This window comes from Passer domesticus, chromosome 5 (genome assembly GCF_036417665.1).
Source record: "Passer domesticus isolate bPasDom1 chromosome 5, bPasDom1.hap1, whole genome shotgun sequence".
Lineage (NCBI taxonomy): Eukaryota > Metazoa > Chordata > Aves > Passeriformes > Passeridae > Passer > Passer domesticus.
In genome coordinates this window covers 51202074-51215716 of record NC_087478.1, presented here as the reverse complement: position 1 = coordinate 51215716, position 13643 = coordinate 51202074, and the positions used below count along the sequence as shown (strand labels likewise).

Here is a 13643-nt window from a genome sequence, read left to right as displayed (position 1 = left end):
TTCCTCCCATGGTGCAGAGGACAAAGCACCTGTACCCAGAATCTCCCTGTCTGGGGACTGCAGAGCTCCTGCTTTTCCACTGTACACCTCCCACTGCCACCTTTCCAGACAGAAAAACAAATCCAAAACAAATTTGTGGTGATCAAAACCATTTGGGCTAGAACATGGCTCAAGAGAGCAAAGCGAATGCCAGGTACAGGCAGGGCCTACTGCTTCACTGGAGCTCTCCTGCAAGCAGGGAGCGTGCTGGCACACGCTGCAGGAGGGATATTGCTCTGCCTGATGGCTTTGAAGACTGGGGCGGCAGAGGGAGAAGAGGCCAGTTAAGAGTGTTTATATTTGAGAGGAACAAAGGAGAGCGGAGGAGAGCGGGGGTGCCTGTGCCAGAGATGTGTCAGAGATCACTTGTTCCTCCTGGGCCAGAAGACCAGCCTGGGACCACCAGCGTAGGAGGAAGTGGTGTGTGCAGAGCTGGACTTAAAACAGGCAGAGCAAAGTCAGAGCAGAGGGAAGAGAAATCCCTGAAGACACAGGATGGTGACAAATGTGACACCAGGTGATATACATCAGACACCAGGCTTCCAACCCGTGAGGTGTGCAGTATGGTGCAAATATACCACAGCAGCTGGGGTCAGGTTTCCCTTGGGAGAGGCTGAATTAGGGAAGTGAGGCATCTGGGGAACACAAAGTGAGACCAAGTCAAGGGAGGCCATCAGCTGCACCCCAGCTTTGCCATCTGTTGTGACAATGAAACACTGCTGTGAGGAAATGCCTTCCTGGGGTCTCACACAGCCGAGGGATGAGTGCTGCTCCTTCCACCTGGCACTGCACCCCACAAACAGCACCCCCAGCTTGGGGTGCAATCCCAGGGCCTTCTGAGAGTCGCCCAAAGGCAACCAAACCCTGAAGTGCAGGCTTAGTGCAGAGACCCTGTGCAAGCCAACAAACCTTCTGCTGCAGACCACAGATGAGTGAATCAGCTGAACTTAGGCAGGGAACAGCTGAGTGCCTGTGGTTGGACACAAGTGTGCAGCAGTTCCAAGGGTAGATGTAGACCATTTCCTAACTGTGATATCCCAAGGAAAAAAGGCCCTAACACTCATTCACCAAGGCTTTTTCAGTCTTTTGGGGAGGAAAGTGCATCATCAACAGGTATTTCAAAGTTCTCAGTAATCCTCCACGGAAGCAGAGATGGTTCAATAATCACTCTGGTTCTTTGGTGTTGCCAAAATGCTCCTGCAGATCCTCCTGTATTTCAGCACACGAAATTTAATACTGCGTGCCTTCTCTACCTAACACCTCTTATAATTTATTTTTTAAAATGCAGAATAAAAAAAGCTGGTGGACAACCCTATTTGCAGAAAAAAAGACAGACTTGAACTGGAAAAAAAAACCTGGTTCAAACAAAGAACTGGGAGACATCTTACATTTTTCCTTTCTTTTTTAGGTGATAAGGAAACCAGGAAACTTGACTTCATACAGCACAACACATAACCAAAACTAATACCAGCTTTGTGACAGGAAACCAGAATTGATAGCTCTTCTTGCAGTCCTGACTGCTAGTGCACAAACACTGATGATCAGACGTCGTAAGGCATACATCCCATGCATATGACAGCACCTCCATGTACTTATGATTTCTGCTTGTAAAAAACTTAAATTTTACCATATCTTAATGGTAATGGCAAGTAGAAGTTGGAAGGAGAACTGTGTTTGTGAAATGCTTATTTTTAAATGTGAATTTTTTAAAATGTGAATTTTTCCTCTTACATTCCACATCAAAGAAGCTGAAGTATTCATAGACAGAAACTTCTGCAAGGAACATAGACTTTTGCAGAAGATTTGAGAACAATTTTTCTTTCAGTCACTGGAGGCTAATTCACATTTCTAGGTGAAATGATTTTTCTTTTAAACTCAGCAACTATGTCTCAGACCTCTGAAATGTCAATCTGGAACTGTTCCACTGAAGAAAGGAGGGGGAAACAAGAAGCTGTAAGTTCAGACCCACAAGAACTCACAGCAGTGCCTACAAGTATATGTGCTGCTTCTGAACTTGCACAAACACAGTATCTGAACCTAAAAAAACCCTTAAGAACAAAGTGATTACAACAGTGAAATACCATTATGCCTTCTAAGATCCTGCACTTAAAGGGATGTTTCATCAAAAGGCACTGCAGTCCATCAATCACCATCTGCTCCCCTTACACGAGTCCTTGGCAGGGCTCCACTCTTGCTTTGGGCGTTGTTTCCCTCCAGCCGCCCTCTTGTGCCGGCACCCAGCCTTGCAGCAGCGCCATCCCCTGTCCGGCCGGCAAGGACAGGTCACAGCCAACACACTCCTGTCCAAACCGAGCTGGGAAAACAGCACTGCATCGCCCTTCCTTGTGTCCTGCAAAAATTCTGCCATCTGCATGTTCTCTGCAAGATCCATCATCTGAAGTCACAAAAGGCAGTGCATTTCAAGCTCGTATGAGGCTAAAATGTCTGTTGTCTGCTTTCAAACACACAGAATAAACATGACACAGATACACTGCCATGTCCATCTTCCCATTTTATTGTAATCCCCCAAAATGATCCAGTGGGGCTGGCCAACTTCCCCTCCAGCCTTGGTTAATGAATGTAAAAGAAACACTCTAAGTCTCATTGCATTGGGCCTGACCCTGAAATTGGGCTCCCTTAAATCAGAGCTGTGGGACACAGCGAGCAGCATTACCCAACCCAACTTTCACATGCTCAGAGCTTCTTAAAATGTTGGATTAGCACATCCCTAAGTTAAGTTACAACTTTTACTAGGCAAACAAAACCTCTCAAGGCAACATACTCAGTTCTACTCAGATTTTCCAAAAGACTGTGGAATGCCTACTTGTCCTGAGCCAAGTTCACCAGGTGCTGTGTTAAATGGGAGAGGCTCCAGCTTAGCTAGCCCTTCTCAACCTGAGCAGGAGACTGCTCCCAACTCCAGATTTCTTACCCAATTACCAGAAAACATGCAACAGTACAGACTATGCATAAAGGTACCTGCAAACAGGACAGCCTCTCCCTGCCCACAGTGCAACACCCCGTCTATCAGAGTACTTCCATATGCAGAAAGAGCTCCAGGCACTCAGGCGTGGTGACAGCAGCTCTGGTTCATACACCACCTTCACTGATGGAGTGGTCTTGCAGCACAGCACTTAGTGACAACTCAGGCAAGTCTGAAGTCCTGCCTGAGCAGGGAAATGGAGGAAGGACTGCATATAAAAACCAAGACTTACGTATTTCTTTGCCCTGTCCTCACAAGAAAAGGACACCATATAAGAAGGAGGAGGGGCATTAATTATGGCTAGGAGTGGTAAAAATAGGTATATCCTCAGCTGTTGTGTTTCCAGAACAGGAATGTGATATTTGAGCATCCTACAGAGCCCAAGAGGCATGGGAAGATGATAATTCTAGTCAGTTTTGTGTAAGGCCTGGAGACATGGGTGCCTTGTTGGCTCCTAGCCTTTTATAACAGCAATAGGTCTCAGTTTAATGGCTTTCTTGCTGATGCCAGCTTCATGGCAGGTGTTAACCACATCAGTCACATTCTTGTAAGACTCTGGTGCCTGGAGGGAAGAAAAAAAAAAAGAAGACAAAACTATAAACAGCCTATAGTCACAGGAAATCAGGCACAGGCTTTTGAAATCCACTCTTCACAAAAATAACCATATCAATGGAGGGTGTACAAGTTGGTGAACATATTGAGAATCTGTCCACCTTATGTATCTAAGAAATCTGTAAGACACTTAGCTTTCCAAATAAGCTCTCATATTTCAGATAAAATATTAGCTATTTTAATCCAGTTTTTAAGACAATGAGTGTCCCAGCATGTTAGAATGGCAAGCCTCATTATCTAGTAGGAAATGACTCCAACTTCTTTACAGGTAGCCTTTAAGTTTTATCTTCACTGCTCCTTAGTGACAGCAGTCAAAGTTTAATTCTAGAGTTTCCTCCTCTGGCCCCTATAGTGACAAGGAAGCTGCTCTTAAATAGAGACTTTAATGTGATCAACATGTTCATATAACACCAACACCCAGAAAAGCATTGTGCCAAATGATGAACACTTTTATGAGTGAAGTTGTGAACAGAAAAGTTAACTGCTGATGTTAATGCAGAGGAACTGGAGGTCATAATATTCAAAGTTCTCTGACCATTCAGAGCTCTCTTCTTGAGCAAATATAGGAGTTCATCTTAAAAGAGGATCTTTCAAGATGCTACTAATCTACATGAAAGCTGCAGTGTAAGGTAAATTTAAAGCAGGGAGAACATAATTCAAGAAGTAAATCCATAAAACATAGCTACTTTTGTAGATGCTCACACAAAGATAGCAATTAATCCCTATCACCAAGCAAAAGAGGAAAAAACATACCCCAAAAACCTGTCAATCAGGCATCTCCCCTTTCAGCTTGCTTTTAGGATAGACAACACTTCACATCATTTTCCAAAAAAATTGACAGCTCTATCAGAAATCACACAAGCTGCATATTTAGAGTACTGGCAATTGCTTAGCACTGCAAAAAATCAGGTCAGGGAGGGTCATTCAGCCAGGGAGCAAGACCCCCTTTCCCTTCTAAGATAATGAAGTAGTAAACTCACTTCTTCCATGACCAGTTTGGGAGAAGCAACACGGATGGCAATACCCATGTCAGCCAGCTTGTCCAGAACGTCCTGGAAGTCCAAGTTACGTCGAGATTTGGCTCGAGACAGTGCACGACCCTAGGCCAACAGCTTTGTTAGTTCTATTTTTTGTAGCAGTTTGGAAAAACAAAACTCTTTCTTATCAAAAAACCCATTATAGCATTATAAGCAAACACAGAATGACTGAGAGACAGACCACAGTAAACCCCAATACAGGATATTAATTTGGCCTTCAGGTCACAGACTCCTGCAAAATCACACCTCTGGTATGATGGGTAGGAAAGTTTCATTTGTATAACACGCTTGTCTGAAAGTGTCATTTTACCCAAACCAAACAGTATTCAGGACTTGGAATTTACTAGAAGATGCTTCTTTTCCTCGATCATTGTCTCACACTATGAAAAACAGGGGAGGAAATACCTTCTAACTACTGAGGAGTTTTATATATAGACAGACTCAGCCCAGTTAACCCCCCTTGTTAGCTCAGAGGTATCAGAATTTTATAATATAAGCTTCTTCTCCACATCTTCATCCTAACATCTGCCTTATAAAAAGCACTATCCCCCAGGTTTTCTGCAGAAGTAGTCACAACTACTCAGTAAGGGACAAAGACTTCTACCTCGCAGTTCCCTGGGCAAGGACTACTGGCAAGGCTAATGTTTGCTTGTATGACCAACAGAGGAATCACACATTGGATGACACTTCAACAACTTTGTTCTCTGGGTGACAGTTTCATCCCAAACCCTTCCTGAAATAACTTCTTGACTTACAGCTCCATGGCAAGTAGTTCCAAAGGTCTCAGTCATGCCTTGCTCTGTGCCAGTGAGGACATAGCTGCAGGTGCCCATTGTGCCACCGATCAAAACAGGCTGTCCAGTCAGCTGTGGATGCAAAGCATTCATTTGTAAGAAAAAGCTGAAAAATCTCATGCTTAATAAGTCTGAGAGGAACTGTGTCTCCAGAAAAGGAAGTCAGATTAACATTCCTTGAGAGCATCCCTGGTAGTCTCAGGTGCCTGGAATCAAGGATTCTAGAAAACTAACTGAAAGATGCAGAGATCAATAGATCAAAAGCCTTTGTGTCCAACAGACAGACATGGCAAACCATTGAATCTTGAAGACCATAAAGGACTTCTTTCCTTTCATGTTCTTCCAATCATTTTAGGTGTGGAGCAGAGAGAGGAGCTCAGTGTCCCAAAGATCTAACACACACAGAAGCTGAATACTGCCATCCCACCAGGGCTCCAGTGCTGTTACCTTAAAAAATTAATTTACAGCGTTTAGGTGTCTGTTAGGGACCCTAAAATTGTCTGATTAATCCAGAATTCTCTATTTCCTTCTCTCAAAGCTAGACTTACTTGATAATCAACAGCAATTAGAGGATGGTGAGGGGGGAAGGCCCTGGTTGATCCCTTTCTGTGCACCAGCAGAGTCCGTTCCTTTCCATCCACTACATGCTGTTCCACTTTGGCAATGTTGTGAGACACATCATAGATAACATGCATGTCAAGGTCATCTGGGGTTGTGTTGAAGACTTTGGCAAAGGCCTAAAAAGAGAGCAAATCAGGACGTGAGATACAAGATCATCATAATACAGACACAGTGGAACTGAATACAACAGTGACAGAACTGGACTGTGTAGATTGTTTCTCTGCCCACTGGCAGCTTCCTGTTGTAATTCAGTCAGATATCAATTAGGCAAAATTGTGCAACTCTGAAAAGCTGGCTTTAGCAACAAAACCCCCAGTTTTCTTATATCCTCTTTTTCCAGCTCAAAGCATTTTCAAAAACACTGTTTAAGCAGCTTCTGCCAAGTACAATCCAGTGATGTTGAGAGGTTTTAGACAGTTTGTCAGGACTGCAGCTTTGTGCAAGTCTCTCCAGAAAAAAACAGTTTAAGAAACACACAAATGAAATTAAGTTAAATAGTGCAACTACTCTATGTTCTCTATGTCTGGGATGAAGCAGGAAAAATATCTGCATCAGAGAGAACTCTGCTCCTACCTGTCGTGTTAGGAAAGTCATGGAAGAGCGGTTAACCCAGGCATAGTTGCCAGCAGCTGCCATTCCCTTCAGGTAATCCTGTCCCTCTGCAGAGGCAATCCTGGCACACGCCAGCTGGCGATCATTCACTATGATTTTGTCCCGTTTCATAGCTTTTTCCATAGCCACCAGTGCATCTGGAAAATAAACACAGTAAGTCTAAGTGACTTCTTATTTTGCTGCAATCTTTGAGATGAACATGGGTGTCTGTCATTTATATCCTAAAGCTGAACTCATCTGTCCAATGGTCAAGCCCAAGGCTATTTCTCAAATGCAAAAGCAAATCTGTGGCAGAACGTTATCAACTGTTTGCAAACAGATAACACCTGACCAGGCAATTCAGGATGCTCTCAGCAATTCACTGTAGGAAATGCTCTTTGGTGCTGGAGTTTGCTGTCAGTGACAAGACCACGCTGAGGAGTTTGCCTCACTCCAGGTAGCTACACCTGTCAGATCATACCTGTGGCAACCTGGTGGCCCAGCCCTCTGCTTCCACTGTGGATCATCACGCACACCTGCCCTTTGTGGTCAATGCCCATTTTCTTGGCAGCGTATTCGTTGTAAATCTCATCCACCACCTGGATCTCGGCGTAATGATTTCCAGCTCCCAGGGTCCCCAGCTGCCAATCACAACACACCGATCAGACAGGGAGCCTTTGGGAGCACAGGGGAGAGCTACAGCCACAAATTGCTACAGCAAGCTTTTGGGTTTAGAAAAGGTTTTTTGGGGGAAAAATATTCTCATGTAAACTGCAAGGAAGCAGGAAGTACTGAGTAGTAGTACTCAGTAGCATCACCACCTTCCTTTTTGCTCAAATTTGTAACTACCTGTGCTGTTAGAACAAGACTGTGATTAAACAAGAGGAGCAGGATCTACATACAGACTCTGCTGCCACTTTTTTCCAACTTACTTTGGCCTGGATGGGAAGAGTATAGAGTATTGAGACTTCATCTTCAGTTTGTACAGAAAGCAGACAGGCTTATACTCATTTATAACTCCACAAAGAAGTTACAACATCTTGTTAATTAGGTACTTAGAACTTTTCAGCAGATTAAAACAAGATACTTAATTTCCAAGCCAAATTTTTTTCAACTCTGTAACAGATGATTGCTTATTTGCAAGGCCAATGTGAAAACTGGGGACATAACATTATTTTGAGGTTAAAATGCTGTAATGTGGCACCACCCCAATTAATAAAGAATAGTATCAATTAATACCAAGAATATAAGAGAAAGCTTTACAAATATGCCATTAGTATCGCCATCTCAAATTGTTCCACACAGAGCAGTGAGACACTATATACAGACATTAAATCCAACTCTTAAAATGTGATTCAGTTATGAGCCAGTTCCATTTATTATTGTATCTTTTCTTGCCCTGCTATTAACTTGCTGAGCAAACACGGACACAAGTTGAACACTAACTCGTGTATCTCTTCAAAACAAAACACATCTGGACTGGAAATGCCACCCAATGTAACTTCCAGTACCAGATGTTAACAGACCATGGCCCCAGAGACCTTGGGTAAGCCCAGTACTATTCTCCTCTGTTGCAGCTCTGTCAAGAATTATTCAGAACTGACCTCACCATCTCACCTTTTCCCCTGCCCAGAAATGCTAGACAGTTTCAAGAAAAGACACAGAATTAGAGAACTACTCTCTAACATTTATATTTGAACCCTGAGAGCATGCACAGCCCCCCTGAAACATAACATTACCTGAGGCAGGCCCCTTTTCTTTGCCCTTGAAGAGACTTTGTTGGGGTCGGCCTGTAGCATTCTTCCATACTCCTCACAGTGCTCCTTGTCCTCTGCCCAGGCATAGCCCTCTCGGAGAGACCAGTCCACACCCATCTCCAGTGCCTCTTCCAAATCCCTGCAATTATCAAACACCTACACATAAGATGATTATCCTTGGATATACTCAAAACTCCACTGGATATGGCCTTGAACAACTTGATGCCATTTTTTTGTCAGACCTAACTTTAGATTTAGATCCTTCCTGCAAGGAGTTGGACGAGATGACCTCAAAAGATCTCATCCAACCTAAATTATTCTATTATGTTGTGGTCAGCCCCCAGCTCTTCTAACAATAAGTCCAGCCTCTTAATACTTCATGAAAATCAAGCTCTACAAATATATTAACTTTTGGTATGTCATCACTTTTTCCTCTTTGCTGGGTGAGAAACACCCTATCTATAATCCTACCTCTCATCTCTTTCAAAAAAGACCTTTATGTTCATGGAAATTTTCAGAAGAAATGAGAACCCAGCAAGAACCTTTAATGGAGAAGAAAGAGCTGACTGTGCACTGATGATTATGTCAGTCCTGGTAAGGCATATATGCAGAAAGAAAAGAAAGCATTTTAAATTTACTTTTGCTTTCTTAAGTCTCTCATTGATGAATCTTGCATCAAAACAAACAACAGAGATGTCCCCTCTAGTGATGTGTGTATAACGTCATTCTCTTACTTGGCATTCATGGGGATGACACCTTTGGAGCCAACACCAACGGGAATGTGGTCAAACATAGCCTGGGCGAGCTGCTCCTTCACAGGCTGCACATCACTTTCATCCAAGTTTGTCCGCAGCAGGCGGACGCCACAGTTGATGTCAAAGCCGACACCACCTGCAGGTGGAGAAAAAGCCATGTCAGGGAGCACGTACTGAAGGCTGTAACCTCACTCCTTTTCCTGTGACACAATACTGGGGGAAAAAAGCAGAACTGCATTAAGCTTAATTTTAACAGATTTACATGAAGCCTCAGACTTCAAGACACAGCTGTACGATTGCCTACAGAGCTCTGCATCTACAAAGTTAAAGCTGACAAAGAGAAGTGGACACAATTATAAAACACACTGCCCATAGAGAGACAATGTTCCTGTTCCGTTGCCTAAGGTCAGAAGAAAAGTAATAGATCTTAGAATGGCTCCCTGATGTAAAATGTTCTTGAAAGCAATACCCAAAAGTAAGTTCTTTTTTGAATCTTCACTGGAATAAATAATAGATAGTTATAAGAAATAATAAATACTTATAAGGAATACTAAACTTCAGTTCTTGGTGTTTTGCTTAACTCTTACTATTTATAATAATAAATTCTATAAGACAATGCCAAATGTGAAAGATAATCATACCACCTTTGGTATGAAGGTTCTAGTATTACTACTGTTAGAGAGGAGATACCAAACTAAGAGACTTTGGGTCTCAGTCAATCAGGAACACTTGAACTGATCAAAGCAAAACTAAAATGCGAGTACCGTGTTTCATGACAACCACACAAGCTTCAGACTGTCAGTAACCAAAGATCTGGCTGTTTACTAAAATGACAGACATATTGTAAAGTCATGTTTTAAGTGGAGAAATATCCTCAAAAGATGTTTTCAAACTACTCAAAGAAACTAGTCAGTTCTTTATCAATCTGGTGAAATCCCAAGGTCAAAGACTTCAGAACTGAGGGACATCACAAGCCCAAGCTGCAAACACAAGGGCAATTATCGCTGTACTGTGCAGCTGTTCTCAGTGTAATGACCTGCTCCATAAAGAATAAACACTAAGTGCAAGAATTAAGCACTCCTTAACTCCCTGTAATTCTGACATTTTTTCCTTTGTTTCTGAATGTAAAGTACTGTAAAGTCCTGCCATTTTGAAAAGTATTTTTATGCCATCCTAGATTTTTCTCAAAGCAGATTAAGTCAGTCATCCTTACCTGGCGAAACCACTGCTTCAGGATCACTCATATCAAAGGCAGCCATGTTGCCAATAGCAAATCCATAGCCAGAATGGACATCTGGAAGGCCTATTGATCTCTGAAAGGCAATTGCAAAGATTTATGAAACTCGATGCTTGCAGAGTCGCCTTGGTTATACTTTGCCTTGTGGCAGTGGTTGTCACATTTGCAAAAAAATATACCAAAAAGAGAATGGATATTCAGATGTAGGTGGAGTGAACACATCAACTCAAGTACAGATCTAATCTTCTGCACTTACAGAACAGTCAAAAAAAGCACAGAGCAGATCTCTGAAGCAAACACACTGACACCCAGAAAATTACTAGAAATTGGAATTTTTCAGTATCTTTTAAAGTGCTACCACAGACTGAAGTGAACAATACTTTTGAATGGGATTCTTTGCTTCTTCTGCCTCTCCTTGACATCACCGAGAAGTCCTTGGTTTGGAGATAAAATGTTAAGATCTGAATATGTAGAAGATTGTAGCATCTCTTCTACAAACTAACAGCCAAAATTCCCATTTTAGAAGGCTGTTACTATTCTGCCTTACTCCATTTTGGCCTGGCCCCAAGGCATTTAATAGCATGATGGTCTGCCTTTTACTGCATCCATAAATTCAAAACTTCTGCCAAAAGAGACAATTAAAAAAAAATCTGTTATTTGTTACTTATTAATCTATACAACATTGAATGTGAAAAGGATAATTTCCACATTGTACTTTTCACTTCTTGAAAAGAGTCACAGGTAAGCATTTTCCTCCTGCATCATTGTATGTGATGCTTTGCTTCCAAAAAGGCAACAGGATGAGGGAAGTCAGTGTTGAGTGCATGTGAAGGCTCACTACTCCCATGAGGCCAGTAACAATAGTACAGACAGTGCCACCTCCTGCTCTCTCCACACTTCTCCATGTATTCCAGTGCAGAGGCAATTCAAAACCAACAAGCAGTTAGTATGAACAGTGGGGAAAGGTGGCTCAAGAAGCTGAAACAGCATGAAAAGCTCTATGTCAAAAGACAAACAATGAAGTAAGTGGCTACTTCTCTCTCTGACAACTTAGTTTTGCAGCCTGCCTTTGCAAACACTCCTTACTCAGACACAGGTTCCTAACACATAAACTGCCTTGAGAAGAACTTTGGTCCATACCTCTTCTCATGAGAGAGTTTCCATTTGGAATGCAATAATCTCAGGCAAAGGGGAACAGAAAAAGAGCAGATTTTTCAAAGCAGATACTCACGTGAACAATGCCAGGCAATGCAGCCACATTCCCAATCTGTTTCATAGCAGGCAGGAAGCCACCCGCACCTGAAAAAGATTTTTTTATAAAAAGTAATCTGATAATTTACCATGATGATCACAAGGAAACACATTCTAAAGAGGCTGTTTAAAACACTGGCAAAAAAGAAGTCAGCCACCGGCAAGACTTCTAATCTGGTATAAAGAGCCTGGCATTGTGCACAAACCGCAGCTTCATTAAATGCAGTGTTTATTTCACTGAGGACCAGCTTCTGCTGTTGGTAGCAATAGTGTGGGGTCTGTGCTGACAACAGCAGCGTGCTGCCGCAGCCCAGGCAGTGCAGCCCCAGGCAGTACCCGCACTGGCACCGCAGTCACCGTCCCTGGAAGCGTGCAAGGAAAGGACGGACGGGGCACTCAGCGCCATGGTCTAGCTGGCACGGCGGCGTTCGGGCACAGCTGGACTCGAGGATCTCAGGCCTTTTCCAAACCGACTGGCTGTGTCAGCCCGGGTCAGGGGTCCGGACCCACCTCCGCCGCGGCACGCATTGCGCAGCTCCTCGAACATCAGCTTCTCCAGCGGGTCGTTCACGTAGAAAACGCCCTCCACCTGCGGGGAGAGCCGTCGTATGAAGAGCCGCCTTGGTTACACTTTGCCTTGTGGCAGTGGCTGTCACATTTGCAAAGAAATATACCAAAAAGAGAAGGGATGCTCATATGAACAGCCCCGTCAGCCGCCCGGGCCGCCCCGACCCCGACTCCGCGCCTCTTCCGCGACCCCCGCCCCGGGCACCCAGGCCCCCTCCACGCACACGCATGTTCGGCACGAAGCCCTTCTTGATCCGCCAGCAGTTCTTGTCGATCTTGTCCAGGTACTGCAGCTCATCGTTGTAGCTGCGGCTCATGGCGGCGGCGCTCCCGCTCGGCGGATCCCGATGGCAGCGCCGGCCGGCGGCAGGAACTGACGCGGGCCCGCGGCAGCAGCGGACAGGAGCCGCCGAGGCTCAAACCTCCTCCCTCAGCCCCGCCGCCTCCGTCCGTCCGTCTGTCTGTCCGTCCCTCGCCCGTGCCGAGGGCTGGCCCGCCCGAAGGAAGCCCATGCCAGGCCCGCGTCCCACGATGCACCGGGTACCCGCGGGCCGGGCTGTGAGAGGGAGCGCAGGGGCTGCGCTGTACCCGGCTGCCTGCTCCCTCACACCACGTACGGCTTGTGGGCTGGTTTGCGTGGGAAAAGCCCAAGTGTGTTTTTAAGTGCCTGTGCGTGCTGAGCCCGGGGCAGAGTCGCTTTGAGGGATTTAGGTACGGCCCTGCAGCAGGTGGGATGAGCTCGCTCAGCTCCGGACACGCAAAAGCTGCCTGCACCCCATCGCTGGTTGCTTCCCACCCTGAGGGAAAGCCCTGTTTGGGAGGCCAGAGCCGGCTTCCCGCCCAGGTTTGGCCAAAGCACGAGCACTACGCACTGCAGGACAGGCATGGCCCTCTGCAGAACTGTGTTCACATTTGCACGCTAATAAAGTACCGGGAAAAAAGGAGGAGAAAGAAAGAGGGTAAGATACTATACTCAAACAAAGTGAGAAAAGTATCTAACCTTCAGTTCAGACAAAGATGTCAGAGAATTAGATTTAGAGGACTTACCCAGAAACACCGAAGGAGTTAAATGTACCTAACCTGGCTAAACAGCACTAAAGAGGGCACAACAGGCACACGGATTTGAAGAGTCACCTGGACAGATGGAGAATAGTAGTGCCACTGGCTCAGGTCCCGCCGTGCATCTTAAGATTTATGTTAAGACACTGCAAAGATTTTAGTTCCCCTTGTAACTGGGACAGTTCCCAGTCTGACAGTTCCACAGTTCTGGAGAGGGCTCACTCCCTACTTCATGCACGGTGTGCAGAAGGGAAGCGTTTAAGGTTGTTAGAGTCAAAACATATTAGCAGCTGTATCTGCCCTAGCAGCATTTTGACAATGTACCTTTCCTAATTTTAAG

The 13643-nt window shown here is 44.6% G+C and overlaps 1 protein-coding gene across 1 annotated transcript; it reads right to left on the bottom strand.

The window, feature by feature from the left end:
* Positions 1-2538: 2538 nt before the first annotated feature.
* RTCB (RNA 2',3'-cyclic phosphate and 5'-OH ligase) lies at positions 2539-12668 on the bottom strand. Its single transcript, XM_064420400.1, has 12 exons — positions 12469-12668; positions 12188-12266; positions 11658-11725; positions 10403-10502; positions 9169-9325; positions 8417-8573; positions 7159-7318; positions 6660-6835; positions 6014-6202; positions 5427-5537; positions 4615-4734; positions 2539-3584 (listed from the first exon to the last, which is right to left on the bottom strand). Exons 1-12 carry the CDS (start codon positions 12559-12561, stop codon positions 3477-3479), a joined length of 1518 nt encoding a protein of 505 aa, XP_064276470.1. The 5' UTR covers positions 12562-12668; the 3' UTR covers positions 2539-3476.
* Between the last annotated feature and the right edge of the window lie 975 nt (positions 12669-13643).